Raw genomic sequence first — 13,898 nt, 5'->3', positions numbered from 1 at the left:
ATCCTGTATTTAAATTTAGGACAAAGGGCTCCAGCATGTTATTTAAGAAACGATCAATTCATAATTTATTCAAGTTTCGTATGTAATTTAACTGTAGAAATAGTTTTGAAATTTGAAGACATCAGCACCACAACTGAAGTATAAAACTGATGAAGAAACAGAAATCCTCATTTCTTCTCCTCTATAACAGAGTCTTGTACATTTTTCATCTAACAGAATTTTAATTAAATTGAAAATAATGGATCAAAATCCTTGCAAACGTTGCGGTAAAACAGTGACACACGATGAGAATCACTCTTGCTTTCTTCTCGTTACAGAATCTCGATACAGACTTGAAAATGAAAGCGAAACTTATGAAAAAACTATAGTTGTCACCGGAACAAGTGGTGTCGACATACAGAATCAAGGGGTATTAGGTGCATCAGACTTGATATATGCAAAAACTGATGAAGAATGTAAAATGTGTGTTGAAGAGAGCAAATGGCAGACTTTGAATAAAGATAAAAAGGGTTTTATGGATTCTATAAAATGTGTTATCAGAAATACTCTTTCAGATAATAATAATATTTCTGAAGCTGCAAATTCGACTGTGAATCCTGATCGGCTACCAGGAAGTAACGAGTCGGAAAATGGCAAAATGCAAGTGGTAGATTATGTCAATGATGAAAACATTTCACAACAAATGCATTCTCAGGGCCACAATAAGAACGAGAAAATGTCTAGCGACGAGAAGAAACCTATTTCTTCCAAGGAAGAAGACAATGCTGTGGCTGGACCTTCCGGAATATGTCCTCATAAGAAGAAATTTCCTAAGATCTCCTGTAGGAAAGATACTCTTGAAACTAATTATCGAACGGGCACTGGCGACAAGCCGTTCATGTGCAATGTATGTAAGAAAGAATTCTCTCGGAAAGTATATCGCGACCGACATTATCTCACCCACACTGGCGAAAGACCTTTCGGGTGTGACTTCTGTGAAAAAAGTTTCGATCGTGGGTGATCTCAAGACACATGTTATGACTCACACCGGTGACAAACCTTTCGTGTGTGATTTCTGTAAAAAGAGTTTCCCTCGAAAAGGTCATCTTAATATACATATTCGGACATATACTGGAGAAAGGCCTTATAAATGCCCAATTTGTGGAGTGGCTTTCTCGTCCAGCAGCGATTGTAACAGGCATCGGAGGAGAATACATGAGGGAAATTAACTTGTAAATTACAGAAATGATTCTTTTAATCTTGTATGGAACTATTTTACATTCTTTATCTAAACGAAACAGTTTTAGCTCAGAATGTTCAAAATTTTATTTTTAAAATTACTGTTTAAATTTTATTGATTTGACGAAACATATTTTATGATATCAAATCTCTCAGCTACTTGTATTATATTAATTATTGACAATGAAAATATATTTTCTGTTCAAATGCATTTATGTCTAAGTGTCTTAGCACTGTTTATATGTTTTTAATTTCAGTAAATATTTATTCAATTAGTAATAAAAATACATTTTCTGCTCCTTTCCATTGAAAAAAAAAATATTATTACTTGTTTTTGTTTTAAGTCCGAATGAAATTACTTTCCAAAATGAATTATATTTACCATTTCCTTTTTAGTTTTTCAGAATATTTGGGAAAATTTTTTAAAGCTAACTTAGTGCCGTTTTTAAATAATGGTACATATTATGATATTTTAACTGAACAAAAATGCGTAGGTTCGGTTAATAGTTGTTATAATTGACAACAATATTTTGAACTGATGTAAGCAATATTTTTATAAATTGATGGAATATTAATGGAATTAAGGAATATTTCTTGCAGTTGGAAAATATAGATAAAATTTAAACTCTATTTTTATTATTAATGACAAATTTCGCAAGGAGTACCTTTCTTCATATCTTAATGGCTCTACAAGAGATATTTAATGCATTTTTGTAAAATGTTTAATAAATGTTTTTATAATAGACAGACTATTCCGATGATTTTGTGATATTTTTTCCCCTTTCTAAGAAATGATTTGTGGTTATTTTCTATGTATTAAATACATTATCATTTTTTCCCAATGATTTGTATTTTCTTTTTTATTATTGAGTATAAAGAGTGAGTTGACACATACAGGACAAATAAAATATGCAAATTTGCCTAAGGTACATTTTCAATACTGGGAATTTGGAGATCCAAACGATGTTTTTGAAATTGTTTGTTCTTAATTTAATTAATTAAAAAACAATTGAAATTTTGGCACGTTTCTACAATAATTATTATAATAATAGTAAAAAATGACTTTTCCACCATACTAAAATTTGAAGAACAAACATTTCAATGTTACATGTTTTAAACGTGCATTAGTGTTTTGTATTTTTAACAAATTAAAAAAAACATTTTAAAATTATTTTAAAGCAATATATTTAATTATGGATATTAAACTTTGATCATTTCTTTGTTTTTATTAACATTTCATGTTGTGTTGTTTTGCATTGTTAATGGTTGAGATATTATGATTCGTCTAATTTTTTTGTTTTGAGTTTTTCTCAATATAAGGGATTCTTTTATTAAATTTTTTGAGTATTTTCGTACTTACAATGAGCGTTTCATTTCGAATCATGCGGGAATAAAAATGATTTATAGGTATGTATTTTTTATATCGTTGCCCTTTTTTGTAATATAATCTCATCTTGTTTCGAAAACCATTGTTTTGTGCTGATGTGTTGGGGCATTTAATCTTCAATCGTTTCTCCTACATTTAAATGAATTATCATGTCTTCGAATCATTTGCCTGGGAATGAATTCGCAGGTCTTTATGTATTTAACGTAAAAGCATTAACCTGTTTTAAGCATTGCTTGAATTTCGACCAGCGCAGTAGTGATATGGCATCGTGATAGTGATAAAATGATTACAGGGAAACGAAATTTTCAGGGTTTAAGCAGAATATATTAAATTTCTGTTATTGCAGAACAATGTGTCTGTGCGCAATGAAAACACACAAAAAAAAATTCTTGGAAATTTGAAAATGATAACGATAAACAGAGTACACACTGGCGAGTGGCCCTTACTTGCGCGATATAGGCATTTAATAAACAAATGCTGATTCAAATTGTACCAATTGGAAAATAAAAAATCTGTTTTTATTGGAGCAGACGAATTTTACAAAGAATTCGTTTTTTTTAATTTATTGGAATTTGCTTGATAGAACACATTTTTTCTTCTACATAGTTTAATAAAGGTTCTTTTAATTATTTTTCACTTATTTTTCTTTAGAAAAGACTTCCAGATTATTTTCCATGCCATTTCACTTTCATTCAGTTTGAAAATAAAGTATTAACAAAAAAGAACGCTGAAAGATGTTGCTTTTTCATTCAATTGAGTGTTAAATGTTCCTTTTATGTGAGAATGAGAAATTCTTATAATTTTATGCATGTAGGTTGAATTAAATTAATACTCTTATAAAAGATATGCTAAAATTAATATTTGCTTCTGAATTACATTCTTAATTTTTTAAGTGGAATTCTGAAGTTACAAGATATTTTATTTAAATTCTTCATAGTTCTATAACTCAGCATCCTTAACCCTTCCACATACAATGACGAATTTGATTCGTGCATCGAATTACTACATTTTTAATTTTATATATGAAATTAAGGGAAAGCAATTTAAAATTCAAAATTACCTTAAAACTGCTTCAATATCTCAAATAATCTCACGTTATTATAAGAGTGAAAATAATTATAAATGATCCAATTTTGATGTGTCATCTAATTGGGAAATTAAGGAAATTCTTAGGTCAAAGAGTTAGTTAGCTATTCAAATTTTTCTAAAATGAATATTTTTACTTCTAATTCAACTATTTCTCCGTTATACCTCTATTTTATTGTTATAAAAAAATTGTTCATTACAAATGCCTTTTACTGGTTGCCGTACTGAATCTCCATCTGCTTTTGGTTCATATGTATGCAAGAAAAGTTTTAACTCTGAGAAATTCATGATATTACTTTTTAAATGTATCTCATAAGAGATAAGAAAACATTAGCATTTTATTGTGAAATAATTTATAATTTGTGATTTTCAATTTAAATTATTTCGGTATGTTATTAATATTTTTAAAGACAGGAACACCCTTTTTTTTACTAATTGAAAACTTGAACTTTTATAAAATCTCACTGAGCTGCGCATGTTTTAACCTCAAAAGCATATCTGTATGATATTTGGTAGACTTGATTTAAACGTTGTTTACTTTACATATTGTTAATACACTCGCACATAGAGGGAGAGACTTTTTTTTTACTAATATATAGAAAGAGAAGGAGGGAATCGACGTGAACAGAGATACCCTATCTTCAAGTCGAAAGTAAAAAGTGGGGAGGGGAATTACAAATGGAAGGCGAAGGAAAGCATTTAGGATAGGATAGGTACCTTTTGAATTAAGATATCTAAAGTAAATTCATTTTCAATATGCACCAATCTATCATGAAACCTGAAAGTATTAATAACTCAATCCATATATTTCATTATACAGGGTGTTTCAAAACTCATAGGTAAAAATTTAAGAGGTCATAGAAAACATCTGAACAAGCAATTTTCACCACACAATGCATGGGCGGAGAGCAAGCAGTGAACCGCTATTAGGTATCCGTCACTGTCACATGAAAGAACGAAACCTCAAACGAAAACATGAGGTACTAAACAATTTTATGGATAAATGGTATGGCGAAATTATAGAAATTGCCTGCTGTAATGCAGGTGTTACACCTGCGAAGTAGTAAGGTTTTCCGGATTCACGCATCCCGCATTTTACAGACGGTGCCGGCAACAACAATAATCTTGGTAACTAGGTCTTCGTTGGAAACGATAGGGCTTTCATAGGCGATACTTTTCAAATGGACCCTCTGGAAACAGATAGGAGAAATTAAGTGAGCGTGCCAGTCAAGGTGTGGGTCCACCCTGACCAAGCCATCAGACGTGACTTCTCGGAAAACGCTGTCTGTACAGTCTTGCGGCTTCAAATGCAATCCCACTAGCCAGACCGTACATAAATTGCATGCCCGCCTTTTCCTGATTACTGTACGTCGCCATACCTTCTGAAATCAACTGTAGAAATGACGATGTGAAATAAAATTGCGTTTTATATTTTTGATTACAGCGCCATCTAGCGGTTCACCGCCTGTTCTCCGTCCATGCATTGTATTGTGAAAATTGCTTGTTTAGATGTTTTCTTTCACCATTAGAATTTGTGTATATTAGTTTTGACATACCCTGTATATATATTTTTTCATATAAGTTATTTTTTTTTAAATCCTGAGCAAAATTTTAATTAAAATAATATGGAAAAAGAGTTTAATTTAAAATGTGATGAGAAGACAAGGAATGTTTAAAAAAATAATTGAAAGATTTGCCGCACACTACACCCATCACTTGTATCAAGGATATCATAGGTTTTAGTTTAGTTATATTACTGTGGCGGCTTTAAAGCATCACTAGGACTATTTTGGAACGACCCTCGTGATTTTGAACCCCGGTCAGATGACGAGGGTGACAACTAAGCTGGTACCTCCCTCTACAAACTTCCAAACCACCCCAAAAGAATTTCATAAGATAATCTTTATGGCGTAAATAATAAGAGATTAAAATGGCAATAATATTATCGATTCGAAATTAATTCATTACGTTGACCCACAAATTAACAACTTAGTTGCCACTAATGCCATTTGCCTCCTGCCTGTAATTAGCATTGGATTAGCATTGGATTTCTCTGATAAAGAGAGAGTAAATGGAAGATCATCTGTTTAATAGATCAAAACACAATCGGAAATGACGGCGAAGGATGTGCTAATCAAATCTACGGAATGGCATTTTAAATTTGAATCTTATGAAGATAGAAGCAATTTCATTTTCCATATTACATACAGTCATTCAAAAAAGTATTGGACAATTAGCATGAACAACTACAAAGCTATTTATAAAATTATTCATCACATTAAAAGAAAAACAAAGTGAATCAAGAGATATTTTAATATTTGATGTACAATTAGAAAGCAAAATTTATTTTTATGTTAAAATTATAATTTGATCTAGCTTTTCAAATATAATTCAAAGTCAAATAGGAGTCAAAAAAGTATTGGGACACTTTTGAAATGAGAAAGTCAACAAACATACAGCACATCAGTAGAATTGAATTTACTTCTGCATTTTTAAACTATAATTTTAAACATAAAATTTTCAGTAACTAACATAAGTTACAGAAGAAATGACGAGATACAAAGATATATCGGTTGATGTGCGAAATCTTGTAATAAGTCATTGGAAAAATGGAAGATTACTTCGCTTTATAGATCACATCTTGAAGTCGAGTAAGTCTACTGTTTTTAACTTTATTTATAGGTTCAAGAAATTAAATAGTTTTCAAAACAAGCAAAGATCAGGGCGTCCAAGGACATTTAATGAACGTGAAAACAGGTAGATTATAAAATAAATTCACTTTCACCCAAAAACTTGTAATCCAGCAGTAAATTTGACTACACGATGTAAAAGAAAGTTTGGGATTCTGAACTGTCTGAACCAGCCAGAATGAAATTAACCAAACTTTTCTGAAACTGTCAGAAATGTTTTAAAAAAACATAAATATACGCACAGTATCTCACAAAAAGCCCTATATCAGCAAAGCAAATCGACAAGCTAGGGTTCCATTTGCTAAAATGTTTGTAAAACAACGAAAAGAATTTTAGGAAAATGTAATTTTTGTTGATGAAAGTAAATATAACATTTTCAGATCGGATGGCAAGCAAAACGTTTGGCGGAAACCAAATACAGCTATGCACGTCAAAAATTTAAGACCTGCTGTCAAAAATTTAAGTGCAAATCAAATTGTCTGGGGTTGTATGGCAAGCACTTGTATCTGGAATTTCCAATTTATTCGTTGTCTAATCAAATGGTAATTTATTTTATTGGTAAAGATAAATATGTCTATCTTTACATTTCCAAACGAAATTTAAAGCAAATTGCGAGCTCAAGACATTTTAAATTTTAAAAAGGTAATGACCCTAATCATAGAGGACCCGTCATTGATATTTGCAAGTAATGGGTCCTCTACCACTGCCCTAGTGTAATTAAGACTCCTCACTTGCCCCGTCTATATGCTTTTCAATCACGGAATTCAAACCGAGATTCAAATTATGCACCATATTGTAGCTATCCGAATTAGAAAGACAAATAATAAAGATACAAGGGAAACTGTCTATATCAAATCAGATATAGGATATGTTTGCATGATTTTACGCAAACTTCATACAATAAAAATGAGTATGAGATGAATTCTTAAAAAAATTGCACCACAGATGTGATTGAAATTTAAGTCTAATTAGTGGACTGTAAAACACGCTAATTAGAAGTATTTGAAGGAGCTGGTGTGGAAATATATTAATTTTGAACTCATAAAATTAATTTGCATGTTACAGAAAAAATTATTTTACCCTAGTATGAAACTGTTTCAAATTCTTTATTGAATTGAAGAAATTGTAATTGTGATAATTTTATTTTTTAAATCTCTTTACAAATTCTAATTTTATTTTAAAAATTTATTTTCGAATTCTATTATTTTGAAGAAGCATATTTCTTTATTTCAAACATATAAGCTGTTACTTTGTAATTGAAACATTCTTGACGATGCAAATATGTTTTTCTGTTCAAATGATTTTAAATTTAAGGCTAATTTTTTTAAAATGTTGTATTTTTTTCATATTTTTTAAACTAAAAAGATAAATCTTTGTCAGTTGAAACTAAAAATTCAGGTCTCAGCTGTTTCCTTATAAAAATATCATTATCATTTATTTTGTATTTAATTCATAAATTAAATATTTCCGAATTCATTGATATTTACCTTTAACATTCTATTTCTACTAAGCATTTGAACAAAAAAGTAAATGCCATCTTAGCGCCAGTTTTAAATAATGGTTCGTATTATGACATCGATTAATAATTATAATAATTCTGATAGTTCTGATTGTAATGTTCTGATGTTTAATGCAATTTAGAGATATTTTTTAAACTTCATTTTTAATTATTGAATAAGATTTGTTACAGTTGGACAAATCTCGCAAAGTAATATATATATATATATATATATATATATATATATATATATATATATATATATATATATATATATATATATATATATATATATATATATATATATATATATATATATATATATATACCGTGTGTTCCATAAATTTGTAAATACTTTAAAAATTGAAGGACTGGGTATATATGAATGCGGTTTGCGAAACTATTATTCTCATGAAGGGGGATTTTTTTTTTGATACAAAAAAAAAAATAATTCAAAAATTTGTCAATAGAGGGCACTGCACACAAGTAAATCAGTGGAAATATGCAAATTAAAGTCTTATGAAAGGCAGAGTGAGCGATTGACACATCATTTCTAAAGGTTTGCATAAGGTTTGTATTAAGATGTTGACACTGGTGGATAAAGCACTATGTGTAAAGTTGTTTTATGTCAGCAACGAATCGGCGGCTGAAGCCTTACGAAAGTTTAGGACCCAGAAAAGATTGAAGAAAGGTTCAGGTCCTATCACTCCTGCTGGACTTGTTTCCCTAGTACGCCGTTTCGAAGAAACTGGAAGTTTGTGTCATCGACCACGCAGTGGTGCACCTCGTTTAACAACAGTCCGTACCCCCGATGTCTCTTCGCAAATGGACACGCTAAGGGAACAGTCTACAAGTGCAGTCAGTAGCGCACGAGAATTGGCACGAATAACTGGTATACCAAAGACTTCGGTGTACCGTATCCTTCATGGGGTATTGCAATTGTACCCATACAAATTGAAATCGCTACATCAGCTCTTACCAAATGATACAGCTAAGAGATTGGAGTTCCCAAATTGGGCTTTGGCGAAAATTGAAGATGATCCACGATGGCTGCTGAAAATATTGTGGACAGATGAGGCTCATTTTGCTTCGCATGGAGCAGTTAATACCCATAACTGTAGAATATAGGCACATTTGAATCCACATGCTTACACTGAGAAGCCCCTGCATTCACCACGGGTTACTGTTTGCTGTGGTTTCACTGCATCCATTATTGCAGGCCCTTTTTTCTTTGAAAAGCCCTGTAAAAAAGCAGGATGGAAGACATGTTCAGTTAATGGAACAAGTTATTTGGAAATGTTACAGAAGGAAGTGATACCGTCCTTATTGGAACACGATGTCCTTGACAAAGTGACATTCATTCAAGACGGGGCACCACCTCACATCGACATCGAAGTGAATTCATTTTTGAGAAGAACTTTTACTGAAGAACGGATAATCAGCCGTCACTTTACACATGAATGGCCCTCACGCTCACCAGATTTAACACCCCTTGATTTTTGGCTATGGGGTTACCTTAAGTCTCGGGTGTACCGCCATAGGCCAACTTAGTTAGTGCAGCTAAAGGAAGCCATTCGCCACGAAATCTCATGCATTCATCCGGATATGCTGTATGATGCAGTTACCAGTGTTGTCTCCCGCTTCCAAACTGTTATTTGTGGTGATGGCGGACACATAGAACAAGTACTGTAGTGATACGCATGTAAAAAATTGATTACATGCAAATAAAAGTATGTTTCCCGTAGAATTGTATGTTTTGCTTGTGTTTAGCGCCCTCTATCAAAAAATTTTTGAGCTATTTCTTTTTTTTTTTTTTTTTTTTTTGTATGAAACAATTCCCTCTTTATGAGAATAACAGTTTCGCAAACCGCATTAAAATATACTCATTCCTTCAATTTTTATGAATTTTTAAAGTATTTACAAGTTTATGGGACACCCGGTATATTTTTATATATATATATATATATATATATATATATATATATATATATATATATATATATATATATATTCCATATATATATATATATATATATATATATATATTGTCCTATAAATTCGTGCAAACTTCAAAAAATCATAATAAAAAAGTAATTCTCGAAAAAAATTGCAATTTGCGGGAATATGTTCAGAGAGCCTTTGGATTTTGTTATTTCCATTAAAAAATGTATTGAAAAATGACCGATAGATGGCACTCACACTGTCATACCGAGACGGTTTATGCAAATCAGAAAAACAAAGCACAATAACATTATAATACATTTTATTTTAAAGCAAAAGATGGTCAACATGACCACCACCACAAGGTATTAAGCAAGAGAGGCGTGTAACTGCGCCTATTACATCTGCGTGTAATAACGGCCAATGGAATGGCATCTTTCAGTTCCATCAAATGGGCAGGAGAGCCCTGGTAGACACGAGACTTCAGGTATCCCCACAACCAAAAGTCCGCTGGAGAAAGATCTGGCGGTCGTAAGGGCCACTCATTCGTACATCCTCTGCTTATTACTATGACCTCAGTGAATGTGGCTAGGAGGAACGTCTTAACGGAACTAGCAACGTGAGGCGGGGCACCATCCTAGATGAATGTGACGGAAGATAACGCACGATTTTGCTGCAAAGTAGGCATAACGTGGTCTCGCAAAAGATAACGTTCTGCAGATAAGATAACGTTCTGCTCTAAGATAACGTTCTGCAGTGACGGAAGTTATTTTCCAACCGGATACAGGACAACGCTCTTCAAAAAAAGAAAGGGCCTAGAATGAAGGACGCAGTGAAACCGCACCAAACAGTCACATGTGGAGAATGTAGTGGTTTGGTCGTGTACGCACGAGAGTTTGATGCTGCCCAGGTACGACTATTTTGCATAATGACGTCACCATGCAATGAAAAGTGGGCTTCATCTGTCCACATGATGTTCAGTAACCATTGAGGATCACGTTACATTTGTGCGAGCACCCATGTTGCAAAGGCTTGTCTTTTCACGCAATCTGCTGTCAACAACTGGTGAAATACCTCTATCTTGCAAGGATGCAGTTTCAAGATTTCGTGCAGAATGCGTCGGATCAACCTTTTCGGAATTCATGCTTTATTACCTGCTTCACGTGCACTGGAACTCCCCGTTGAAGTCTCGGCTGCCACATTTATCATGACCTTTTGGACAACAGGGACACGGTCAGCGCTGACGGATGGTCTGCCACTTCGTGGACAATCTTCTAATCTTCCCGTTTCCTGAAAACGCCGAACTAAATTCAATATCCCATTCAATGAAATTGGGTTTCTCTTCGCCTTAATTCCTTTCACCGTTCTTAGAGAAAAGTTTAATCATTAATGCTCGATCCGGTAGCGATAGCATGCTATTGGCGTCGAATGGCAGATCCATTCATTACCAGCCTTGTGTTTTATAGCTATACTGATTTGCATAAACAGTCTCGGTATGACGAGTGAGCGCCATCTATTGGTTATTGTTTTAAATACATTTTTTAATGGAAATAACAAAATCCAAAGACTCTCTGAACATATTCCAGCAAACCGCAATTTTTTTCGAGCATTACTTTTTTTTTATTATGATTTTTAGAAGTTTGCACGAATTTATGCCGCACCCGGTATATGACGAATTTCGCAAGTATTGGCTTTCTTTATATATCGAAGATTGTGTTCTGTAAGACACATTCAATGGAGTTTGCGAATATTTTAATAAACAAGTTTATATTAGTCCAGAGATTTCAATATTCTTGTGATATTTTTTTTTATTTCAAAGAAATTCATTTTGATTATTTTCTATGAAAGAAATAAATTCAGCAAATTCAGTGTCAATTTTATTTTCAAGAATTTGTGTAATCTGCTTTAATGATAAAAGATAAATGTGTGTGTTAACATTATAATACAAACAGAATTCTTAACTTTGTCAAGTGCTCATTTTCAATGTTGGGAATTTGCATTTGGGAACGAGGTTTTTTCAACTTGTATGAGCATTTATATTAATTTTAAAAAAGCGAAATATTGGCATGTTTCCGCTATAAATTAAGAATTCGAAAAATTATTTTTATAACATTCTAAAATTCGAAGCATTGCCATTTCAATGATACAAGTTTTAGAGATTGATCAACTATGTGCCGCTTTTGAATAATAGCACTGATTGTGACTTTTCAACCAAATAAATGGATTTACAATCGAATAACAACATTAATAATCGATTTTAATTTGAAATTTGTTTAATCAATTGATTTTGAATTTGATGTTAATAAAAAATATTATTATTTGGAAGCATTATATTCAAATGCACCATTATTATATACATTACTATAGACAACACCAAGTATTTGCATTAATTCCAAACATTTCATGGGATTTTTCCATCAGCAAAGATATAATGAAACTTTAATTTTTTTCTATAAATGGCAAATTTTCCAAAATATTCATTTCTTTAAATATTTAAAATTTTCCTTTATAACTGACATTTAATGCACTTTGTGAATGCTTCTGAAAAATAATTTTATATTATGCAAAAGATTCCAATGTTACTGTGATAGTTTTTTTCTTCTCTTCAAGAATTTCTGTGGTCATTTTCTAGGAAATTATTTTTATTTTCATCGATTTATGTAATCTCTACTAATAATAATGATTAATTTGTAAACACGGATAAGGGGAAGTCTGCTGGGAATCGCGTTTGCGTACCAGAACCCGATGCTGTCGAAAGAGGAGATGAAGATAGCATTAATAAGCTGAACGAGGAATTTTATTATCGACAAACACACAGCGTATCAGGAGAAATCCCTAACTGGTGTCTGGTCACCAATTTTTCCCTTGATTTCAAGAATAATGTATGCTTAGATGTGATGGAAAAGATGTTGAATTTATGGATGAAAGAGAACATTACAGATAATGTGCGTATCTCCTATAGAGAAAGAGCAACGATATCTAATAGAGTAGAGGCATTTAACAAATATATATCTAAGGAATATAATAGATGGCCACGCTGGTTGGATAACTTAAAATAATTGCAAAGCCATAGAATTCAGACAGTTTTTACTTTACACAAGACAAGAATTTTGGATTTATAAGAAACTTGGGATTCATCTGAATATATTAATATTTTTCTATTTCAAGTGTATATAAGAATGCTCATTGTTGAAACTATTGAAATATTTCTTAGTCACACCAAACAGTTTAGTTTTCCAATTTAATTTGTTTGACGAAATATATGGCATTCAAAATGTATAGTAAAAGGGAAATGGGCTCCTACATGTCACATTACGTAATAATGCGTTTTAAGCTTCATAATGTCAGTCTTTTCAAATTTGAAAATGACATACAAAAGATAATGAGGAAATCAGAGAAGTCCCTTTAATAGTTGTGGAAAATACATCAAGAAATATCTGTTATAAAAACTATTACTTTTGCAGCAAATGAAGAAATTAATTGTGATTCTATGGTAAAACTCCATTTGGATTGTTTTGTTCTGAATCGAATTCGAAAAATGATAGATTTTGTAATTTGAAATCACGAGAGATAGTATTAATTTAAAAAATTGAAAAATAATCGCATGGCAATGGTACTATCAATAGCGGTTGTAAATTTTTAAACTGAAGAGAGCTTTATATTTTTATTGAAATTATCTTTTTTTGGTATTTGCGTAGTAAGCTAACTTCCATTCTTGAGATGTTTCAGACATTACAGTAAAGTTTGCTCTTTATGCTATGGGAGAGGAGTTTGTAATGCTACTTTTGATGACATCAGATTAATTCGAATCAAAGCACACATAAATGCATCTTCTTGCAATATTCAATTTCATGCATATTACTGCAATTATCGAGTTCGTTTGCTCCTATGATATATTTTCACTAGATTAAAACTAAATAAATTGTAGAAAAAAAAATTTAGAACCTTTAAAAATAAAAATTATGTTTCGAAATTAAAACATCTGCTGAGAAATAAGAATTGCCATCACTGTTTTCACATAACTAAAGGCTCAATGTTACGCAACATTTGTCAGAAGGACATCGTTCCTTTTCTATTA

The 13,898-nt window shown here is 31.8% G+C and overlaps 1 protein-coding gene across 1 annotated transcript; it reads left to right on the top strand.

Annotated features, from left to right (window-relative positions):
* Window positions 1-238: 238 nt before the first annotated feature.
* Window positions 239-1,000, top strand: LOC129972020 (zinc finger protein 26-like). The gene has a single exon (XM_056086001.1). It carries the CDS (start codon window positions 239-241, stop codon window positions 998-1,000), a length of 762 nt encoding a protein of 253 aa, XP_055941976.1.
* Window positions 1,001-13,898: the final 12,898 nt, after the last annotated feature.

The sequence above is a fragment of the Argiope bruennichi genome, chromosome 6 (assembly GCF_947563725.1).
Source record: "Argiope bruennichi chromosome 6, qqArgBrue1.1, whole genome shotgun sequence".
Lineage (NCBI taxonomy): Eukaryota > Metazoa > Arthropoda > Arachnida > Araneae > Araneidae > Argiope > Argiope bruennichi.
The sequence above is the reverse complement of the archived record's forward strand: the minus strand, read 5'-3'. Positions and strand labels throughout refer to the sequence as shown.